The sequence below is a fragment of the Pollicipes pollicipes genome, unplaced genomic scaffold (genome assembly GCF_011947565.3).
Source record: "Pollicipes pollicipes isolate AB1234 unplaced genomic scaffold, Ppol_2.1 Scaffold_7231;HRSCAF=8579_pilon_pilon_pilon, whole genome shotgun sequence".
Taxonomy (NCBI): Eukaryota; Metazoa; Arthropoda; class Thecostraca; order Pollicipedomorpha; family Pollicipedidae; genus Pollicipes; species Pollicipes pollicipes.
Genome location: NW_023597034.1, coordinates 1,968,439 through 1,991,622, shown reverse-complemented (window position 1 = coordinate 1,991,622; position 23,184 = coordinate 1,968,439). Strand labels below are relative to the sequence as shown.

General features: G+C 56.6%; 1 protein-coding gene across 1 annotated transcript in view; it reads right to left on the bottom strand.

The window, feature by feature from the left end:
• LOC119109117 (integrin alpha-PS2) overlaps nucleotides 1–23,184 on the bottom strand; it is a gene marked incomplete in the record, with an annotated part of 102,331 nt that overhangs the window by 66,292 nt on the left and 12,855 nt on the right. The window contains 4 exon segments of the mRNA XM_037232677.1: nucleotides 8,076–8,124; nucleotides 10,959–11,020; nucleotides 11,882–12,002; nucleotides 15,802–15,905. Coding sequence (XP_037088572.1) covers nucleotides 8,076–8,124; nucleotides 10,959–11,020; nucleotides 11,882–12,002; nucleotides 15,802–15,905 — 336 coding nt within the window.

Below are 23,184 nucleotides of genomic sequence, written 5' to 3'. Positions count from 1 at the left end.
GAGGGTGTGTGTGTGTACAAAGGAGCAGGGCAAGATGAGAGAGGCAGAGGCTAAAGGTGCCGCGCCGCCCACGGTCGGGCTCGGGAGCGACGGAGGGAGCGCGTGAGAGAAGGAGAGAAAGATGACAAGGGAGAGAGAGAGAGAGAGAGAGAGAGAGAGAGATGAGAGGAGAGAGAGAGAGAGAGAGAGAGAGAGAGGAGAGAGAGAGAGAGAGAGAGAGAGAGAGAGAGAGAGAGAGAGAGAGAGAGAGAGAGAGGAGAGAGAGAAAGAGAGAGAGAGAGGGAGAGAGAGGGAGAGAGAGAGAGGCCCGCATTGCGTTCAGTCGTGCGTGCAGATCACGGTGCCGATATACATTTCTTATCTAGTTAGCCCAGCATGCGTTATAATTAGCCGGCCGTGTTGAGGCTCCTGGCGCGGCACGTGGCGGCCGCCGCGGCAGCCCAGGGAGTGGCGCGTGCAGCCGGCCCCAGGGCGACGAGCTCGGGTGGTCGCCGGACCCACCGCAGGTCGCAGCAGCCGGCGCCACACGCTGTCAGAGATTAAACACCACGAGCTCGGCCGGTGACGAAATGCTCCTCAGGGAGTATGACGCGCTTTCAATGGTAACCTGATCGATAGATGATTCAGTCTCCTGTTTACATCGGTGACATTACAGCTGCGTTCGACGAACCAGGGCGTTGATGTTATTGCACTGCTGGAAAACCACGTAAGGGATGTGTTTTACAACAGCGAAAGAGCATGATGGAGGGAAAGCGCTAACACGAGGAAAAAACTACAGCTGATTGGGTCTGATGTGCGGTCACGACGTAACCACAAACCTTGGGATCTACCTGCAATATCCCAAAACCAACATGCATGCTTAGTTTCAGCAAAAACACTGCTGAACGATAGAATAACACTCAGAGAAGGAGAAACGGAACGGGAAAAACCTGCCTAGAAAAAGGCGGCGAAGAAGGCTGATTGCATCTTGCATTCTGATGTGGTAGCGTTCGCGGACCCTTTGTATCAAATATTTCCAGTCGACTTCACGCGGCGACATGCCGCGTCGAATTCCAATAGACAAAGCCGGCGGGCCGTTTTTGTGTGTGCACTCAGCGACCAGCGCGACGCGGGCCCGACGGCCGGTGGCTCCCCTGACGCCGCCCGACGCATGGTCCAGGCGCCGCAGTCCGAGCGGGGTCCGCCGGCGCCGCGTCCGCCGCCGCGGCATCCGGCCCTCTGGCGACGGCATGGGAGGCGCCTCCCCTCCCCGCGCGGCCGTCATCCGTCACACGCGTCCCTTGCGGCGTCCGTCACACGTCATGACAGCCGCGCCGTCGGTCTGACACGCGGCAGAGACCGATAGTCAGCGAGCGCCCTGGCGCACGGAAAAACTGCGACGACCTCGACGCGGGGGCGATCGACGCACGTCGGGATCTCCCCGAGCCCTGGCAGCGATTGGAGGCCATCGCCGGGCAAAACCCAGCGCTTGTGGACATAAAGACTCAGATGGCTATTAAGGTACCGTTTTGGAGACATTCAAATGTATGTAAAAGCATTGTGTTGCGTAAAGGAAGCAGTCGGGGAGCATTGCATTTCCTTGCATCCCATCGGTCTTATACAATAACACCATGCCATATTTTGACTACCAATAGATGCATGTTTCACGGAATTCAAAAAAGCTTTGAGAGTGACTACTTATGCTGAGCTGCATGACACAGTATCAAAAAGCTATGCCTTTTGCTGAGCCTATGCTACTGCTAAAAAGCTACGCCTTTTGCCTGCAGTTACCTGTCACCCGTGAGAGCTCACTCCACGTTGCATCAACTGCATGGGTGGCCCGTACAATGCCCGAGGAACTCTGGCCTCAATACACGACCATTAGCCTAATTCAAGTGTTGAAACCACTCCACCTTCATGCCATAAATGTTTACCGGCGTCATCTTACAAGGCACAAGCTGGCTGCAGGCTTGCAGTCACCATCAAGCCAAAGCTCTGAGCAGCAAGCTCACAGAAGAGCCCTCCAGGAGGAAGCACTCAATACGTCCCCTGGCGGCGGCCAGAATCAGCACGCCGCCGCAGAAGCGTGTTAAAACGGCGCGCCGGCGCGAGGGTGAAAAGAGGGACGCGAAATGCATGACACCGCCTCTGGCTGCACTCACGTTGGCATCGCTGGTCTGTCTGTGCACCCACCAGGTGGCTGTCGGCAGCATGGCCATGGGAGGGGCTGACGGTGCTAATGAGCGTGCCTCCTCACTAACGACGGCGACGGCTGATGGAGCGGCCTGTTTGTCACCCGGTCACGTGGGTCCGACTTCAATCAGTGGCGGCGGCCACGTGATCACATAAACAGCCGACCACTTCCGTCGACGGACGGCAGGCAGGACGGCCGTGGGCGGAGAGGCGTGCTGGGGTGGAGGGCATGCCTCGACTGTCCGGAGGGGCTGGCCGGACAGCGGACGGCAGGCAGGACGGCCGTGGGTGGAGAGGCGGGCTGGGGTGGAAGGCATGCCTCGACTGTCCGGAGGGATTGGCCGGACAGCGGACGGCAGGCAGGACGGCCGTGGGTGGAGAGGCGGGCTGGGGTGGAGGGCATGCCTCGACTGTTCGCAGGGGCTGGCCGGACAGCGGACAGCAGGCAGGACGGCCGAGAGTGGAGAGGTGGGCTGTGGTGGAGGTCTTCCCCTAGTCCGGTCCTCGGACAGTCGCTCTCTCAGGCTGATCTCCTGTATGGTTACTCCCCCGAGTCGGTCTCCAGACTAGTCGCGGGCATACCCTTCCAGTCGTTCTCCTGAACAATCACTCCCTTCGCGTCAATCTTCTCATACCCCACCCCCGTCCTCCTAACCGCTCTCCTGTCGGGACACTCGATCAAACTCGCCACCTTGCTCGGCTGGCGCGTGCGACGGCGGCTTGACGCGCCGGTTGGCCCGGCGGCGACGCGTCATGTAGCGGTTCATTAGTGGCCGGAGGGCACCTGGCGCCACCGGCCGCTGGCAGCGGCGCCGGCACACCGTCCCAGTTGGCAGCCCCGGTCAGGCCGCGCCGCCGCCAGCGCCGTCTCGGCACGGCCTTTACACACGGCACGCCACCGGCGTCACGGGAGCAGCCGCGGCGGAGGGCCTCCGCTGAGACAGTCCCAGAGAGATGTACGGGTTCTGTCCGTCGCGGAAGATCCAACGAGGCAGCTACAGGAAACTCGCGAGGCAGGCCTGCAGACTCCCTTTAACTAACGGCATCATGATATCATGAACTTAGCTGCTGCGGTGGCGTATAAGCTATGGTTGATACCAAATAATGTTTTTTGTACGCTTTCCGCAGGCTGCATGCTAAGCCAAAACATTCCGAAATGATGGCGTGTGCGGTGAGGAGACGGTTAACAAGAATGCAGGTTCCGTATAATTTTAAAAAAAAACACTGAAAATCAGCTATATAAGCAGATTTGGCAGCGCGCACTTTGGCTCCGTTCTAATAGAAACATACCTTGAATTTGGTTACAAATGCCTATTCAATTGTTATCGTTTTTAAACAGCCATTGTGATAGCCATTGGTGCAAACCGTTTAACTAAGAATGCAGTTTCGTTACTCGTTATTCTTCTCCTTCAGGAATGTGGCTCCGCTACATGCCACCCTCCTACTCTCCCAAGAATGTTATCAAGCCGCCTACATGAATATGAGAGACAACTTGGCTCACTGTAAATTTAAGGTATAGCTGTGCTATTAAGCGGGCTCTGGTAGAAGGTGTATATTTTCGCAAAATAAGTCAGGGCTAAGCACGGAAAATGCCTATACAAATACTGACAACGGATTTAGCTATTTCATTCCCGAAATTGGGGACCGTAGCCCCTCTCAAACTGAAGATGAGCTTGACCGCTGTCATGTGGCGTCTGACATGGTCGCCACGACGCGAAAGGGCAATGTAAACAAGAGACGGTAAACTTGGCTTTCACTGTGCCCACTGCTCACCGTAAGAGTGCTACTTACAGATGGCTTAACGTTTAACACAGCTGCCACACAGCCATGGTAAATAAACACCCACTAGCAACGAGATTGTGAAGCGCTTCCTGAAAACTGCCGCATTTGTTGGATTAAGATGCTTTGCATGCTCTGTGCATTCGAGCGGAAATGAACAGATTTTGGTCGGTAAAATTTCTCTCTATGTGGCCGTCCGTATTCACATATATGCGCGCGGCGTAGCCAGCGGCGGCGGCGTCGGCGGCGATGGCAGTGGGGCGGCGACAACGGCCAAGAAAGCAGCCTGTTGGTGGGGGCGTCTTTATTCCTCTACATTTGCTCATTAAGCCAAAATTGACAGAGTAGCAGGGTAGCAGACGTAGGTACAACATACTTGAAGGAACAAAACACGACGGAAGTTACAGTTTTAAATGACCATAATTTATCTTCAATCATCATTAGCCTGTTACAGTTTTAAATATAGAGTCCATTACTCCACTGCCAAAAATTAAGATATTTGCAGGCTTCAAAAGTAAGCTTCTATATCACACACACACACACATGACAAGTGCAAACTTGAAATTGTTATGTTCATGGGAGCAGTAAGATCACTGCAGATATCAAAATTATGGTACGTTATTTAAGGGTACAGCAGGAACATACCACCGGCCGTCTGGTTCAGTAATACAAATCGCGGCGCGTAATGAGAAAACGAGGAGCATGCCGGAGACTGGCCATGCTGGCGGACAAACAAGCGGTGACAAATAAGTGGGCTGGTTTTTGTCCGACAACGCATCTGTCTAGATGATTCATCCCTACTGTCGGGATGTGCGGAGCAAATGTTTCAAGGTCAACAGCCTGTGCGCGTATGGAAATGCTTGCTCCTTGCATGTGAATGCAACTCATATGCATGCCCGCATTACCTACTCAGTGTGGTTCATATCACGACTTCATCTCAGTGGTTCCGTCAGACAACAAACGATAAATTGCACCGTTACGTTACTGGTTGATTTCAGTTAAAAATTATGATCATAAATAAGGCGACAAGAAAGGCGGCGACCTCGCCTGAGCAGGTATGCATAATTCAACTCATGCGGGCCGTTTCACAGAATAAGTAACGATCACGACTTGGAGATGATGGCATGCAAGAGGGTAAATCCGAAAACCTACGGTTGTAGCATATTCCAACTGTCACGCGTTCTAAAGAACATGATACTGTAAGCGCATTTAGCAAAACGATAACCATATACGTAATCAGCAACCTCCTGCAGGGTACACTGACCTCGAGATTCAAGAAGAACTTCTGAATCGCGTTAGGTAGGCCTCCCATATTTCAGCACTTAACGGGGCATCAGTTTGACACGTTCCTGAGTAAAATTTGTTTGACATTTGATCAGGTCATCGGATTGTCGAGCTTATCAGGAGCAGCTTATGCGACGATTGTTGGCTCCATATGTAGCAAATCCCAATTTCCTTTCTTTTCTTCGGCTGTCTAGATGTAATTTATCGACTGGTCTGACTGCCTGCCAGTCAGTGTCGGTCACATTGCACAAGGTCATTAGAGGTCACCAAGAGAATTCATGTGAGAGCACATAATACGAGTAGAACTTAAAGGATATGTGACGCAAAATATTATAACTTACTAGAATCCAAACCAATGATTCAAGTCTGCCATGCGAATTGAGAAGACCGATCGTACCGACTGAAGCCACCGACCATGTCCTTGACCTGAACTGACCCTGACCGCTGATTTTGATTAATATCATGGTAAGGTATTCTGGCAGCGGAACATGCTCTTTCGTTTCAGTCTGTTTTTGAGCCCTCCGGCTGCTCCAATATTTGTGCTGTAATTTAAATGAATTTTGCCCGGCCTGTGACGCCATCAGTCATGTGAAAAATATCACCTCGATGACTGCTGTGTATGTCGGACTAGGGCTCCCGAACTTAAATTTTCAGATCCGACGACTTCAGCCTGATGCCAGGTTTAGTTGGAGGATGCCTCTCCTCGTGTATTTAATCGTTTATATATATGCATATATATATATATATATATATATATATATATATATATATATATATATATGTAAGTATACAAATCACGTTTGGCACGTTCAAATTACAGGCGTTCAATATGTCACGCATGACGCATATAACTATCAATACGCAATACATTACACGATATAGTGGCCATATCTGCTGTATACCACATCGAGACGGCCGTGCAAGTCTTCACTGTCTCATCATCCAGGCGGTGGTGTAGCCCTGACAGTGGTCGGCTGCCATGCGGGTGATCGTCACTGACTCCCTCTCCCCTGGAACTAATCATTGCCCGGCTCACTCCTCAACAGCCAGTAGTGTTTATTTACACAAAGTGATGCCCCGACATGGGTCGGCCAAAGGTGTATTCCGTCATGAAGCTCAATCGCCAAGCATGATCGTCCCTGGGTGTCCTACTTTTCACCGTACCGAGCTGTGGCAGTTCAATACACACGCGCCAATAAACCCGCTGACTGTCCCGCAGCTCGCGTTCGCGCGTCCGTCTCACGCCTGCGCGCCACAGTCGAGGCCTACCTCTGTGGGCGCGCGCGCGCCGCGAATACGTGACACCCTTTGTGACGCCCTGCCCTGCGCCAAAACACCCCTCGCACAGCACGTGCGCCGGGGCACACACAAACAGAGCGTCGATCAAGTCATCACGGCCGCCCCGGCAGCTGCGGGACCGCAGGGCCTTGGTCCCGCCGCCAGCCACCACAACAACGCTCGCCGGCGACACCGCATCGTCGTCGGCGTCGATGGATGGGGCGATGGTGGCGGCTTGCGACGGGCGCCTTCCTCAGAAATCCTTCCTCTCCCCGACTGTGACGTCATGTGGAAGTGATGCCTCTCTGAAGCTTCTTTGAAGCCCGCGGCCCTTTGAAGGCCTGATTTCTCCGATCAGCCCCCCCCCCCCCCCCCCCCACCTCGTCTGGTGTCTGTGGATGAAGACTGGCTCCTTCCGGCCTGAGTGGTACAGGATGATCACAGCTAGATACAACGTGTTTCTTGTTTTGTGAGATCAGCTAGGATCTAGGAATCTAAGCAGAGTATATGGGAGAAAGGTAGGGAAGTTTATTGGCTGTGGATATCAGACATTTTCTTTCTGACTTTTTACAGATGAAAGATACCTTCATGCAAAAGGTGATAAAAACTTCGCTATTCTTCCTTTATGAGAAAGACATCATTTGGTGCAAATTACCGCGTATGTCATGTGCATATTACAACTTAAACCTATAACAGAACTTTTATCATTTTCTCTGACAGTGTGTGAGAACCCCACAGCTGCAGCGGTCGAATACCAAAGCAAAAGGGTATTGGGTAAAATGCATCAAAGTGGGTAAACAAATGCGTAATATTGTTTCATTGAAACTACATTCATAGATTCGTTTGTGAACAATATGTAAGTCCAACACTTCGAGCATATAGTCTGTTCCCTGATATTCTTGAACTGCATATTTTTTCTGCCTAGCTTGATTTCATCCCGTTTCTTATAGGGTGGATAAGCGCTTTTTACTTACTTCATCTAACGAATATAGACATCAGGCTCACATATACTAGTGCAGACCTGTCCATGACTACATCTGTGACACAGATGTGCTAAATAGGGCTACTTTGAGGTTGTGCACCTGTTGTAATCTGCATGCTTAAAAGAGGGGACGGGGGCCCAACCCCGTTTTAAAATCCACTTCTGCGCATTTACATTTGCTCCACGTGTAGGCGTGCTGACAGAGACAGTGCTATTGTGTTTTGTCATGGAAGGTAGTGAAGAACGGTATATCGTAAATGGCACGCTATAAACAGCAGCCGTGATCGGAAATTTAGGAAATATGTCCACCCGGCGGGATCCCACTGGACCGACCGCATCGTCGCTCAGTCAGTATTGACAGCGAGCGATGGTTAGAGGGGTCCCGGCCGCCGCCGCTGCCGCCCGCCGCTGCCGCCGCCGCCGCCGCCGCCGCCGTCGCCTGGCTCTGGCCCGTGGCGCTGGGTCCGCAGCGCAGTAGGACCGGCTGGCGTCTGTGGCAGCAGACCCTCTCACCACTCGCCAGGCATGAGCGATCCGATTCTGCACGCTGACCCAAACGAGCCCTCCGTGTTTATCTTACCTTGCCAGTACCAGCTGCCGACAGCGCCAATGAAGAGACGGTCGCCGTCCTGCCAAAGGAAAACACAGCTATCAGCTGCGACAAACGACTCGCAGCGCCCGCAGGGGACGTATCACTCGGCGCGCCTGGAGGGTGGCGAGCAGTAGGTCAGGCTCACACTGACCATGGACGGTAGGTCAGAGTGGTACTGGTCCTGGATAGTGCGCCAGGCTGATACTGATCCTGGACGGTAGGTCAGAGTGGTACTGGTCCTGGATAGTGCGCCGGGCTGATACTGATCCTGGACGGTAGGTCAGAGTGGTACTGGTCCTGGATAGTGCACCAGGCTGATACTGATCCTGGACGGTAGGTCAGAGTGGTTCTGGTCCTGGATAGTGCACCAGGCTGATACTGATCCTGGACGGTAGGTCAGAGTGGTTCTGGTCCTGGATAGTGCGCCAGGCTGATACTGATCCTGGACGGTAGGTCAGAGTGGTTCTGGTCCTGGATAGTGCGCCAGGCTGATACTGATCCTGGACGGTAGGTCAGAGTGGTACTGATCCTGGATAGTGCGCCAGGCTGATACTGATCCTGGACTGGTAGGTCAGAGTGGTACTGGTCCTGGATAGTGGGCCAGGCTGATACTGACCCTGCAGACAACTTCGGACCAAGTGGCGGTCTGATCCTTATCATGCCGGTACAATGCCGCGTTAGGCGTCACATTTGTGGTAGTAGTATTGGCTGCACTTAACAGGACAATAAAGCTTTAAACCTACGTGTCCAACTTTCAAAGAACTATCGGCAGCATCTACGACCACCAATTCTGTATCCTCGAGACAAGCAATGCCCCCATCCACCGAGAGATGTCACTACCGGCGGCATCCTTGCCGCCACACTGAGCCGCCACCCACCGTCTGATTTAGCGCCATTGGTCCGTCGGGCTATCCCATCCCCATGCGGGGAGACGCGGCGGAGCGGGGGAGGGGTTAGGCCGCACGCAGCTCATCTCACAGAACCCGACCTTTCCGCCAGCAGCAGTCGTACCGCCCGCGGTAAACAGTTTATCCGCCAGATACGCAAGAACAAGACGCCACAAATATTTGGTGCCCGATCCCCGCACACACACGGCAGCCTAAAATTAGCGTCCGCACGCACATGGTCTGAGTAGGCGAACAAAGGCGCGAAACACGTGCCCCAGAAGCAGTCGGCCCGTTTGGGGAGGGGGCAGACGCGGTACGGCCGGCGGCAGGCCGTCTCCGTAAAACGACGGTTCGAGTCATGATTCCGGTGTTTCCGACTGTATCGTCGGCGGCCGGCTGGCTGCCTTACTTAGCTAAAGGTTTGTTTGTTACTTGCCGTGCCGTTATAGTGGCCGGACTCTGTGATCGAACCCCATTGCTGTGCCTCTACCAATAACAAGTTAACTTACATACCTGACAGTCCTAGACAAAATCATCATTAGAACGAACCATTATATGGGGAAGAGAGCGTGACGCTAAACCTGGGGTGTGCTTGACTAGCAGAGCATTCCTAAATTACTACAAAGGGTTTCGGAGCCGTATCTATCCTATTGATGCGTTGCTGTGCTAGCGTCAAAAATTCACTTCTGCGAAGTGGACTTATCTAACGAGCGTTATCAGCTGCACTGTGTATCAGGATAGGCAGGCAGGAGATGACGCGTCTTACTGCCCGCATTGCAGCCGGCTACGAGCATGCGCAGTGTCGGTGATTCCTCCCAACCCCGTTAGTGCTAGCCAGGTCGCCGGTTCCGCCGGCCGGCCATCCCATCTGTCATGCGCGTCACGTGACATGACCTGGGAGCGACGCCAGGTCAGCGGCGGGCGGCGGTGACGGATGGTCCGCGTGCGTCACCTCTGACGGATGACCGCATAGCGCGCAGTCATAGGTGTCGTTAGGCACCGCGCCTAACTGGCTCACACACGGCACGGCGGCGCCAATCATTCATCCCGGATTTACGAGATTTTCAAGAGCATAACCTGCCGAGAGTTTCATAACATTCAATCATCATTCTATGTGTATCATACGTTTATTTTTCAAGGCCTTTGGGCTGATTGACTTCGAGTCCAATCCGCATTTACACGCCGCTTTTAAGACGTGCGACGGAAGTTACAGGTAGTTAGCGGCTAACAATCATGGGTCTTGTACCTAACAAACTGAATTTAAGGGAACTAGTCTCTAACAATCCCCATGTTTATACGATAAATTCGTCAACAGGCCAACACTGCTGAGGTAAATTTGGTCGCTTCTTCCGTGATACGCTGATTAGCGAAGGTGTCTCTGCAGGGTCCAGTGAGTCCCACACCTCCCTGCCCAGGTCAGTCAGTTACAGACTGTTATGGCTGACAGGCACCTCAACTTCTCCGTCGTTCCCGCGGGATGGGATATAGGTGCTAGACTCCTTACCAGGTGACGCTGGGCAAGAGTCTCAGAGCGAGCATTTTGTCTAGCCCGAATGGCATAGAAAGATCCGCATGCGACGGGCCATCAAAGGCCTACCCAGGCCCGTGACGATGCATCAGACGCTCTCCTGTGCCGTCTGTCCAGGGGTGGGAAGCGAACCTGTCCGAAGAGCTGCGAGGCACAGCTTGGGTGTTAGGTTCAGGGCATTCCCCGTCGCGACACGCTCAGCTTAACAGTTCGCTGTCCCAAAAGCCCCCGCGGAAAAAAGGAAAAAAAGATGAGACGAAACTAGGTGGAGGAAGCTCCTGAGTGCCACCATTGGCAGCCTACCATCAAACTATGAGGAAACTGACGGGCATCTGATATGCATTGCATACCGGTGGAAAGGGAGACCGACATCGATCTACTTGCTTTCTTGCCACATCTAGTTGTCATCGAGTGGTTGCCAGAAAAGCAAAGAGGATCAGATCACTGTGCATTTACCTTGTTAATAGCAGATCCGAACCCAGCTTGGCAGAATCCTTGACGGTGGTAGCCCCAGCCGTCTGGTGGCAAAACGTGCGGTTAAAACGTGCATGTTCTCGTGCATAGACATTTCGTGAATCGCTTGCGCTACGCATTTAAGCTACAACACATTTGAAGCCATGAAACCATATCACAATTTTGCGAGAGCTGCTACACCACTAGTCACGTGATGAATGCCAGCTCAGTCGTTCGTCTCTGAGAACTGGGCCGTCATCAATCGGGCTGTTGAGAACTGAGACTTAACTTTGAATTAAGATTGCCGTTTCTCTATGACCCAAGTGATTCGAGGCGTGCGTCTTCCTCTGTCCTCAGACAGTCATGGGTGGCGAGAGCCCTTTACACTCTTCTTTGAAAAGAATTGCATCTACGGTATTCTGAAAGCCAGTGATAGCTTGTGTTACGTGGCCACGAAATGGTAAATCCGGGGGCATGTATTCACACCCCCTCCCCCTCCCTCGGGCCGAAGGGGTACCAAAATCTTCAAAACCAAAAGCTCGGCATAAAAATAAAAGAAAGTTGACCTCCAGAAATGACGTGGACGAAGCCGGCGGATCATTTCGGCGAAGGATATTTTGACGATTAAAAAATAAGAATCTGGAAATGAAGTGCCCGAAGTCCGGGGACTTCTTTGTGAGGGGTGGGGGGCACCAAGTTCCAGGGGGTACCATAATGAAGCGTGGCCCCTCCCTTCACGAAATCCTGGATTCGCCCCAGACCCATGGCCTTCATCGCATCACTTTAATTAGTCGTAGCTTGGACCCAATCAAAAACAAACATATTTTGATCGAGATTGTCGGACGGCATGTTAAGATTGCGACGTTTGGTTCACTTTTTTCTATAGGAGTCTGCACAGCGTCATGACGAAAAAATCACGCATTTACCTGTTCTGCAAGGAGAATACTCCTCGATCTTGGAGAATCCGTCTTTGGCCACGTAGCACGTGCCGACGGGCTCACGGCGCTCCTGGTTCCTGGAGAACCAGAGATAGCGGGGAGCGCACGCCTGCGAACAAGCAGCCCCGAGTAAGACAGCACGACAGTACAGCAAACAATCACATTGCGACTATATGGCGACCACACGTGACGGAAGGGTTGGTACCCGATCCACGTGATGTGCCCTGCGCCAAGTCATCCGACCCTGCTCGGTTGCGCTCCTGTCGAGGGAGAGCTACACGCGTAAGGAGCGCGGCTCGACCCTACCGGGGGCGCTTCTGTCGACGGACAGCTACACGCGTGGGGAGCGCGGTCTGAGGCGGCCCGACCCTGCTCGGTCGCGCTCCTGTCGAGGGAGAGTTAGTTACACATGTGAGGAGCGCGGTCTGAGGCGGCCCGACCCTGCTCGGTTGCGCTCCTGTCGAGGGAGAGCTACACATGTGAGGAGCGCGGTTTGAGGCGGCCCGACCCGGCTCGGACGCGCTCCTTTCGAAGGAGTGGCGGGACCGCGCTCAGACCGCGCTCCTGCACAGTGGCGGCCGCCATAGACCGCGCTCCTACACAGTGGCGGGACCGCGCTCAGACCGCGTTCCTGCACAGTGGCGGCCGCCATAGACCGCGCTCCTACACAGTGGCGGGACCGCGTTCAGACCGCGCTCCTGTACAGTGGCGGGACCGCGTTCAGACCGCGCTCCTGTACAGTGGCGGCCGCCATAGACCGCGCTCCTACACAGTGGCGGGACCGCGTTCAGACCGCGCTCCTATACAGTGGCGGGACCGCGTTCAGACCGCGCTCCTGTACAGTGGCGGCCGCCATAGACCGCGCTCCTACACAGTGGCGGGACCGCGTTCAGACTGCGCTCCTATACAGTGGCGGGACCGCGCTCAGACCGCGCTCCTGCACAGTGGCGGCCGCCATAGACCGCGCTCCTACACATGTGAGGGGCGCGGTCTGAGGCGGTCGGGTGACAGCACCGGAGCCGTGACGGTGATGGGAACCGACAGGACGCCCGGTGGACAAGTGGTCCGGATCGCCGTCCAGCTGGCTCCGGTCTGCCACCAGGCGGCGGGTGGCGCACTGGGCGCCGCCGGCCGGCGCTGGCGTCCAGCCGTCCGCCGGTCGGCGCCTTTCATCCGACAGCGGGGAGCGGCGCCGGCCGCTGTGCCGCCCGGCCGGCCGGCGGGTAACATTACGGCCAGATGTCGCCGCGCCGACCGCCGCCGGACAGTGGCCTGTTGTCGGCCAACTTCGGGGCGCATAGTGGGAGGGACGGGTGAGGCAGCCTGGCGCGGTCCGACGCACCCAATGCGCAGCTTTGGTCTGGGTCAGGCCTGCTAGCGGGGTGGCCAGCAGCTGTCTTGGATGGCCAGTAGCTGTCTTGGTAGCAGCTGTAGTAACGCAGACTATACAGGCTATGCACAGTTGTAGCACAACGTTAAGAGAGCATAAGTGCTCTACAGTCCGTGCAAAGACACGGATCACGTAATGTGATACAAACCTCTCACGTTTGCATAATGTTTCAAGACGAGGAAAAATAAATCACAGGCAAGGCCAGTCCAGAAGTCACATTCAAAGCACTGGGAGATTAACCACGCCTTATGTAGGGTATACAGTGAGTTTGTGATAAATGAACGCCGGCGTCAGACGTGCGGGTGGTCCGCCGGATTAACGCGTGTGGAGTGACATTGATCACTAGCGAACATCACCAGTTCGATTGTGTGTATGGACGTACGCGAGTGACTACACACTCCGCACTCACAAACACGCTAGAATCCAGCACTATTATAATGTAATTGGACAAATGATATCAACACCTTCGGCTTGAGGAACGGGCGGCGTGAGTTGTTCAGTGAATTAGCGAGGGACATTATTCACATAGATAAGATGGTAGTGTTAGTTTTATTCCTCGGAGAATAACCAGGAGAATGGAGATATTGTTGGGTTGATATTACGGCAACATGTCTATAACGAGACAATAGCAGGAGTTAGAGCACTTCTGTTATTGTTTCGATAAAGCCATGTTGCCGAAATATTAACCCAACTATATCTCCATTCTCCTGGCTTTTCTCCGAGAAATAAGGTTAATATTACTGTCTTATCTATGTAAAAGGCGGCGAGAATGCAAGTTCTGTGCGCAAGCAGAGGCACCGTGACGGGTTTTATGGATTGGTTGCGATCAAACACTTATATCTGAGAATCATCCATGTCCTACAAGAAGGATATACAAACGCCGATGACGCCGTCGATTTCACACCCACGAACTTATAGGCACAAACATGGCCGTGGAGGAGCAGCCATCGAGCTTGGGGGAGTCATACGCTCTACAGGTCATATTTCAGACTGCATTGAAACACTCCACTGGTGAGTGATCTAGCCTGCTGGTTTGATCAAAGCTTGGTATGCACCGCACCAGCTTCCAGTCAACCGTCGACTCAATACGGGCCGCTCCTCACCGCCCGGCGCACCAAACCTAACCAGTCACCACTCCACACCGCACTAAAACCCCATGCTCCCAGGATGCTTACCCATGTAACCTCATCGGCAGTGTGCTGCGACTCTCCGGTTAGCATAGCTTGTCAGACACCGGCTGGTCCTGACTCAAGACGAAACGAGGGAACAGGCTGTGTCTGTCTGTCTGTCTGTCTGTCTGTCTGTCCGTCTGATCGACTGTCTGACTGTCTGACTGACTGTCTGTCTAGACAGACAGACAGTCTGTCTGACTGATCGACTGTCTGACTGACTGTCTGACTGTCTGACTGTCTGACTGACTGACAGACTGACTGACTGACTGACTGACTGACTGACAGACTGACTGACTGACTGACTGACTGACTGACTGACTGACTGACCGATTGACCGACTGACTGACTGACTGACTGACTGACTGACTGACTGACTGACTGACTGACTGACTGACTGACTGACTGTCTGACTGTCTGTCTGCCTGTCTGACTGCCGTCATTGTGCAGCGGCGTGCCGTGGTGACCAGACCACCTCGGAAGCCACACTTGTGGCAAACACAAAACACGGTGACGGTATGATGACGTTGGCAAGACTGTGGCTTCAAGGGTGTTTTTGGGTGGGACAGCCACGTCATTTCCGCTCTTGTGGAAGTGCGGTCCTGACTGATAGATGCTGTACTATCTGCGTGGTCATACCTTGGCACGTGGCACGGGGGCCCATGGGACCCGAGTCAGCTTGCGTCATGGTGTTCTGATGACACTTGTGCTATCGTTTAGCCGTGAAGGCAGTCAGGCGTGCAGGCGCGACATCTGTCGATGCTCTGTGACATCTTCATGCGTCAATCTAAACCAAACCCGACACCCAAACGCGGTCGGTCCTCGGCAGAGAAACGACCCAAACAGGACATAATCATAACTCGGGGACTTAGTTGAACTACGGTCAGCACGCAGCGAGTACATGTGTACCGATCCTGCATCGTCTCAAACGGGTTCATCGAGACGCCACAGCGTTGTGCAATGTACAAAGTAGGCCTGCAGCGTAGGGTTTCACCAATAGCGTCCTTTATCCTTGCATATAGCTCACTGTGGACGCCCTTATCAACCCGCTACTTCCATACAGTTTGCATCATTTTTCCCGGGGCATGCAACACACAGTGATCAGCGCCGTCGATATCCTTCCAAAAACCCGCTATAGGGCTCATTAATTCATATTTTTTAACATTCACAAGTTTCTGTTACACAGAAAATCGAACTTAACAAGTTGCATCAACAGCATCAAGCCTGCTGATGCACATGTTCTCGGCAGCCATTTTTACATGACACATAAACGTAAGTTTTTGGAAGCACGCCGGCTGTTGAGGTCAGTCCGCAGGTGAGCGCATGAGGGGCGAGCTGCGAGGACTCACCACCACGACTCCTGTGTTGTTCACCCCCGGCGACGACGCCACCATAGCGCCGAACCACTGGCCCGACTTGTCGTCCATCGGCCGGCCGGACGCCACGTTGTTCCCTGCAACAACACGTGCAGATGCTGTGCCATAGCCTCCTTGGTGCCAGCACTGCCACCCAGGGACATAGTCAGAAAACAGCCAGAGGAGGTGCGTCATTTAGTGCAGTAAGCTAGATTACCATACCAGTTACGTAGCCGTATTGTATTTTACCCGTTAAGTTGCACTATCGCAAAAGGTGCATCTAGCATTCGCACCTTTTTAGCATTAGCGACGGCGAAAGAACAGATGAGCGCCCGGGCCACAGCGTGACCTGAGTTCAAATCCAGGCCCCACGTGGGAGCCAAAAACGCTCACCACTTGGCCGTCACGAGCCCACTGGTTCTCGATTTCATGGACAATATCGTCAAACCCCAAAGTTACAAATTTGTTTCTTTGCAGTAAAGCGGCATTTCTTTCCTGTGTACCTTCTTTGCGTCGGAGCCATCACTAAATTATATTACCCTTAGAGTTTTAAGTGATGACAGGTGAAACGCCCACGCAATCACGTCCGGTTGACATCTGCACGTGGTTTTGGGAAGTTCAATATTGTGATCGTTCTTACTTTTTTGTTGGATGAACCTGTTGAATACGAAGAGTTTAGGCTCTCAGAATACCGCGAATCAAAGCCAACTAGTGTAGAGCAAATATCGTCTGCTAATTTTATGCAGCGCACAAAACCCACTGCAGCGACTCCAAAATTGAAACGGCTGCACCGCAACACTATCCAGTTGCACCGCACTTCAATTTACCGCGTTGTGTTCAGCTACATCCGCTTCAGCTGTATTGTTTGTGGGGACACTGGAACAGCTCCAGACGGGAGGACAACGATTTCGTTGACTTCAATGGTCCAGTTAGTTTATACAAGAGCAATTGTGTAAATACACAACGGAAGAAACATACAAACGGAGAGTGGGCCTGGGCGCGGGGAGGTGAAGGCGGAAGGCACAAGGAAAAATGGCAGTAAAAGGCGGGTAGGATAGCATCATGGGATATAAGAAAATATATAAAGGAGATTTGAGGGGAGAGAAACTTAAAAGATTAAAAATGAGAGTAAGAGCGGGAGAGAAAAGAGAGAAGGAAGAGAGAGAGAGAGGGGGGGGGGGGGGAGGGAGAGAGGACGGAGAGGGGAAGACACAGGGGGAGACAGCGGCGGGAGGCGGTGTTAAGGCCACTATCCGCGCCGTCGAGACCAGCCGCCAGCGGGAGGGAGGCGGGGAGACACCAGCGACCCTCCCCGGCCGGGCAGCGGGAGGGAGGCGGGGTGGCACCAGCGACCCTCCCCGGCCGGGCAGCGGGAGGGAGGCGGGGAGGCACCAGCGACCCTCCCCGGCCGGGCAGCGGGAGGGAGGCGGGGTGGCACCAGCGACCCTCCCCGGCCGGCCAGCGGGAGGGAGGCGGGGTGGCACCAGCGACCCTCCCCGGCCGGGCAGCGGGAGGGAGGCGGGGAGGCACCAGCGACCCTCCCCGGCCGGGCAGCGGGAGGGAGGCGGGGTGGCACCAGCGACCCTCCCCGGCCGGGCAGCGGGAGGGAGGCGGGGAGGCACCAGCGACCCTCCCCGGCCGGCCAGCGGGAGGGAGGCGGGGTGGCACCAGCGACCCTCCCCGGCCGGGCAGCGGGAGGGAGGCGGGGAGGCACCAGCGACCCTCCCCGGCCGGGCAGCGGGAGGGAGGCGGGGTGGCACCAGCGACCCTCCCCGGCCGGGCAGCGGGAGGGAGGCGGGGAGGCACCAGCGACCCTCCCCGGCCGGGCGGCGGGAGGGAGGCGGGGTGGCACCAGCGACCCTCCCCGGCCGGGCAGCGGGAGGGAGGCGGGGTGGCACCAGCGACCCTCCCCGGCCGGGCAGCGGGAGGGAGGCGGGGTGGCACCAGCGACCCTCCCGGCCGGGCAGCGGGAGGGAGGCGGGGTGGCACCAGCGACCCTCCCCGGCCGGGCAGCGGGAGGGAGGCGGGGTGGCACCAGCGACCCTCCCCGGCCGGGCAGCGGGAGGGAGGCGGGGTGGCACCAGCGACCCTCCCCGGCCGGGCAGCGGGAGGGAGGCGGGGTGGCACCAGCGACCCTCCCCGGCCGGGCGGGCCGACGAGCGCGCCGCTAACCGCCGCTGTATTTCACCGGGACAGCCGGGCGGTCAGGCCGGCAGGATGGCCGGCCGATTATTTTAATGCTGACCCCGGTGGGAGGGCCGGCCTCGTCGCCTCTGACGGACGGCTGTTGTTCCGTCGCGGCCGGCGGCGGTGTTCCGGCGGCGCGGCCGCCACGTCCCGCCGGGTTCCAGTGGTACGTACGGCCGCCGGCCGCCGGCATGTCGCACCTCTGGTCCGGCAGACTGCCGCCGTCAGCCGAGGCGTGCCGAGGTGCCGGCCGCACGGTAACAATTTCAGCGGGCGCAAAAAGCCGGCGGAGGCCTGATTGCATGCTTACAGACGGGATTAACGGGCTGACATGGAGATATGGCGGAAGCAAAACACCATGTGCCACAGCAGCGCCGTTTTTGTTCGAGTTAACAAGGTAGCGCAGATTTGATCCAATGAAGACGTGGACTGACTGGCACGGAACAGGCCACGTAGCGGTTGCCGGCAAGCACAAAAGCCGCGGATGTAGGTTGAACCGCCCTTTGCTGAAGTAACGCGGGGTGTGGTCTATGAGTTGTGATGAGTGCATCACACTAGGACCGTTTGTTCACCGCCCGACCGTCGGGGCACATGTGGGTGGTGAGGCGTCCGAGAAAGCTTCGATCCTTCGATTTGGGCTTAGCTACGGTTTGAATCTTAATCGCATTGATACGCCATTAAAAAGCACAGACTGACTTTCACGAGTGTCTCAACCTAGCAGTCCGCTGTGCTGACAGAAACAAACATCCCAGTGAGAAGCCCCGCCGCGCATGGGCGCCTTCAGCTAACCACTTCAAGAGATCTTCCAGATGAGCCTCCTGAGCCCTTCCGCGGGAGACGCCGCCCGCTCATCCCAGCCGCCACCTCGCCAGCTCCGCGTCCTGTGCCGGCGCCGGCGCCGCACTGCCCGTGGCCGGCTGAGTGACGCGGCCGTAACGCCGGTCAGCGCCGGGTCACGCTGCCATCGCGGCGCTCCGATCTCGGCGCGGCGATCCCAGCGCGGTGATTTGGGCGCGGCGGTCGCTGTCGGCGCTCCCCGGATGCCAGAAACTGGGCCGACCGGCGAGCCGACCCCATACTGATCAGCGGCGGCCGGCGAGGCGAGCCGAAGCAGCTCGCCTCCGGACGCCGGCGGCTCAAGCGGCTGAGCGCCGGGCCGACGAACCGCCGCCGCCGCCGCCGCCGCCGCCGCCGCCGCCGCCGCCGAGTTACGCCGAGACAAACCGCCTCACTGGAGCCGCCATTGTGAGTACGTCAGGTGTGAGCGGTCGGCGTCCGTGGCACGTGGCTGGTGATTTATTCCGACGATGCGCGTGTGTCGTGCACGAGCTCGTGCGCGGCAGGGGTACTGGGCAATCTCGGCCTGTGTGACGCCTCGCGATGACTCGCGGAGAGCTTGCGTAGGCATGGGTGGCGGAGGTTGGAGCAATGTGGCCCACAGAGGTGGTCAGTCCCGAAGCTCGTGTCTCGCAGGTTGGCGTGCCTGAACGGTTTGGATGCCACGGAGCGGGTCTATGTCCCGGGGAATGCCGACGGCTCCTCAGAGTGTCTCGGTTCTCACGGACGACGCAGCCGCCATAAAGCGCGTCATCGCGTCCCAGTCGATGGCACGCCAGGCAGCGCCCCTCCCCGCTCGCCTCCCGTGGAGCGCGGCTTCACCCGGCCATCTGGCAGCGGTCGTGACGTGACGTCCGTCTCCACGGGTCCCAGAGGTCAGGACCGGGCCGGAACGCCAGCCCGCCGGCAGCGGCGCTGGCCGGGGTCGCTGGCCGTCGGCGCGCCCCCGACAGACGTACCATCCGTCTGACCAGCTGTCTCGGACGCGGCTTAGTGGCGACAGCACATCGCGAGGATCTCTCGCGCGGCACGGGGCACGCGACCGGGAGCGGTTCCGCACTGCCGTCGGTCTGGTCTGATCTGATCTGATCTGATGTGATGTGATGTGATGTGATGTGATGTGATGTGATTTGATTTGATTTGATTTGATTTGATCTGATTTGATTTGACTTGATTTGATTTGATCTGATCTGATCTGATCTGATCTGATTTGATCTGCTTGGACCTGGTTTCATCCCTGCCGATCGGGCCCGGTCGCGTGACCTGTGCGACTCGGCGTACAATGTTTGCTTTCGGCGCACGTGACTGGGGCAACGTTGGTACGGAGCCGACTCCGGCGCCAAACGGCGACCTCAGGTCATCGCCTCGGGGCCGGCTGTTTAGAGTGCCAGAGACCCTAGGTCACCGTCCCCGCGAGGTCACCAGCGTCGCGCCTGCCCCGAGGCTGGCGCTGTCGTCACTGGGACCGGCGTGACTGACTCATCCTGACCGGACAAACAGTGGGCACGCTCTTCCAGTGAAACAAACGCGACGTTTGTTCGGTCCTCCCCTGTTTCGTGCGATCCGACGTATGTTTGCATGTGTTCACGGCAATTGTGTGAAACCCCAAGTGGTGGACGGCGGACAAACAGAGCACCGATGACGGAGGTTTGTTGAGGATGTTGGCAGCCGTGAGCTGAATAACGGATAAGTGCGCCACATGCAACGGGAACGACGTGCTCGCCAGGCAAAGTGCTGTCAGTCAGACAAAGTGATGAACTGGAAGGACGCACCCCAGGACCAGGGCAACGAATTATGGACGCGCGACCCGACGATCCAGTAAAGGTAGCACTGCAAACAGCATGTGAATTCCTTGCAGTATATCAAACTGTATCTGATCATCCCTGCATGAACATGCTGTATGTGCTACAGTGCATGCACATATGGCAGCGCTCGCTCCACACGTAAGAGCAGCCTCCGTTCGTGCATTCGTTTGAGCTTGTTCGAGCGGCCTCTTGTGTGCGCTCGGACCTGACCCGTTCCGATGACTCTGCTCCCCGTGCCCGACATGTGACGGACCGGCCTGGCGCGGCGCCGGGCGCCAGTAATGTACCGCCGGCTGCCGGCGATTGATCCACGTCGGCAGCCTCCGCCGCTCGGCTCGTTCCCTTTCTTTCCTACTCAGTCCGGCCCATTGTATTATAATACGGGCGGGCTGTGAGCTGGGCACCGCGATCGCGACTCCCGCTGCTATACCGCCGGCGCGTCCGATGGTAGCGGCCCGGCCCTTGACCCCGTGGACGGAGCTTCTGCTCGGTGGCTCCGCTGCCCCCCGCCCCCCACCCCCGCCCCCTCCCTCGCTGCCACATATCTGCAGCTGCAGACATCACATGGCCGTGAATGCGGCGTTATGTTGTTCGACGTTATCGACCGCGATGATGACAAGTTATCGGCATCGATGATAGGGCTGCTCCTTCTGAAAGCGTGCACTCACTCGTGCTGCAACCACCCGAGTATTCAGTCACCGATACGCGGTCTCACCTTGGCCGTTCTGTACGTGCGTGACGCAAAGTCCAGACCTAACCCTGTTGTACACACTGGTTCGTTGTTTTTCAAACTGATCCGGCAACAGGTATCTGTGAGCAGATGACACTAATATCTGTCTCGCACCGCTGGAAAGAAAATAATGTTTTTTTTTTTTTCTAAGCCAGCGTTGTGATATGCTGACTCTTGCTCGGCTGCTGACGCAGGTCGCTTGGCGATTTTAGCCTAATGAGAAGCAATGGAAAATATCTAATATCGCATCAACAACGCACACGTTATCTTGACGCCAGCTGACATTAAGCCAGTGTTAGCCCAGCTTGCATGGGTACGCCGTGACATCAGTTGCCTGACGTAACAGCATGGGCGTCCACATGACTTGGCTGTTGGCTTGACTGCCGCGTCGCCCGACCACTTCCGGTGCGGTCGCGCCAGGTTGCGGCGACGGCGCGAGCGCCGCAGCCCTGACAGCCGGCGTATGTACCGCAGGTGGGCACGAGCTGCGGCGCCGGGTCACCGGGTCACCGCCGACCCAAAACACGGCACGGCGGGGAGCGGCGGCATCAAGCCGTCGGCCCAGCGCCGGCTCCGAACGGCCGGCGGGCGCCCGTCCGAGGCGGACCCACGGCGACGGCTGGCCGCGGCTCCGGCAGCGGCGTGCTTCCCCGGAGAGAACTGGCTGTGGCGTTCCGCTCGCGTCGACACCGACCGGCTGACGGCTCAGCGAGGCGTCGATGAGGCCGCGGAGTGGTGGCGCGGCGCGTGCCGCCCGTGCAGCAGGCGGCCCGGCCCGGCCGTCGGCGGGGCATCGGACGGCCGCGCTCGGAGACCGACCCCGGAAGCCGCCGCTGCGTGCCGAGCGTATGCACTCGTAAATATCCGGCCACCACGTATAACAATCGGCGGAGCGGAGCCGGTGCATAATCCGCCCGACTCCATGGGAGTCTGAGGCTGAGTTGTGATTAAGTGTCTGAGTGCACACGACAGCCAACACACGAACCAAGCGCTGTGACCTGCTTCCCCATCCGCTGCCCCGCGCGTAACCGATGGGCGTGGATGCCGGGCCGGCGCTATGTCCTCGTGGGACACCGGATTCTGGGCACGAACCCAAGACGCGGCGTGTTTTTCGATTCCGTATGCAGATGAGGATTTAGCGTCAAGAATGTCGCCCCGTGCCCGATGGAGGCCGGATTTTGCGTGTAGGCCGGTCTGGTGCATCGGAGATCATCCCGCCGACTCGACCACATCCGGTATTCAAGTAGTGTATATGTTACGGTACCCTGTTACGCTGCTGACGCCCGTGAACTATAACAGAGATGCCACTGCTGTACGCGCCTGGAGCGTGTACAACATGGTGGACGCGGACGGGGTGCGTCTGAGTGGAGGGCAGCTACATTTCATCCCCTTGCCGCCCGGAAACGATAAAACACCGTCTCCACCGCATCGCACAGAATGAAGAGGCACAAAGCTTTTCCCAATCTACCGCAACTGTTCCCAACCTGACGTACGCGTCAGGTTGGGAACAGTTGCGGTCAGTTGACGTACGCGTCGTCAGGTTCCATAAGGCTCTCCTCGTGCCGTACCAGCAGCGGGACCGGGCCCCAGGAGCTGCCCTTGTCGCTGGCGGCCATCGCTGGACGCTGGTCGGCCCGGTAGGCCGGGGCGCAGAGCTGTTTATTTATATCGCGCGGGTCCGAGCCGGCGGGGATCCGGGCGCTGGAGCCCTATCAGGGGACGCTGGTGCACCGATGGGCCTCACCACGGTGTCATCAGTTCAACAGCGCAGTAGATACGATTGCCGCGCGCCCGTGGGTTGCGACGAATTCTATTCCT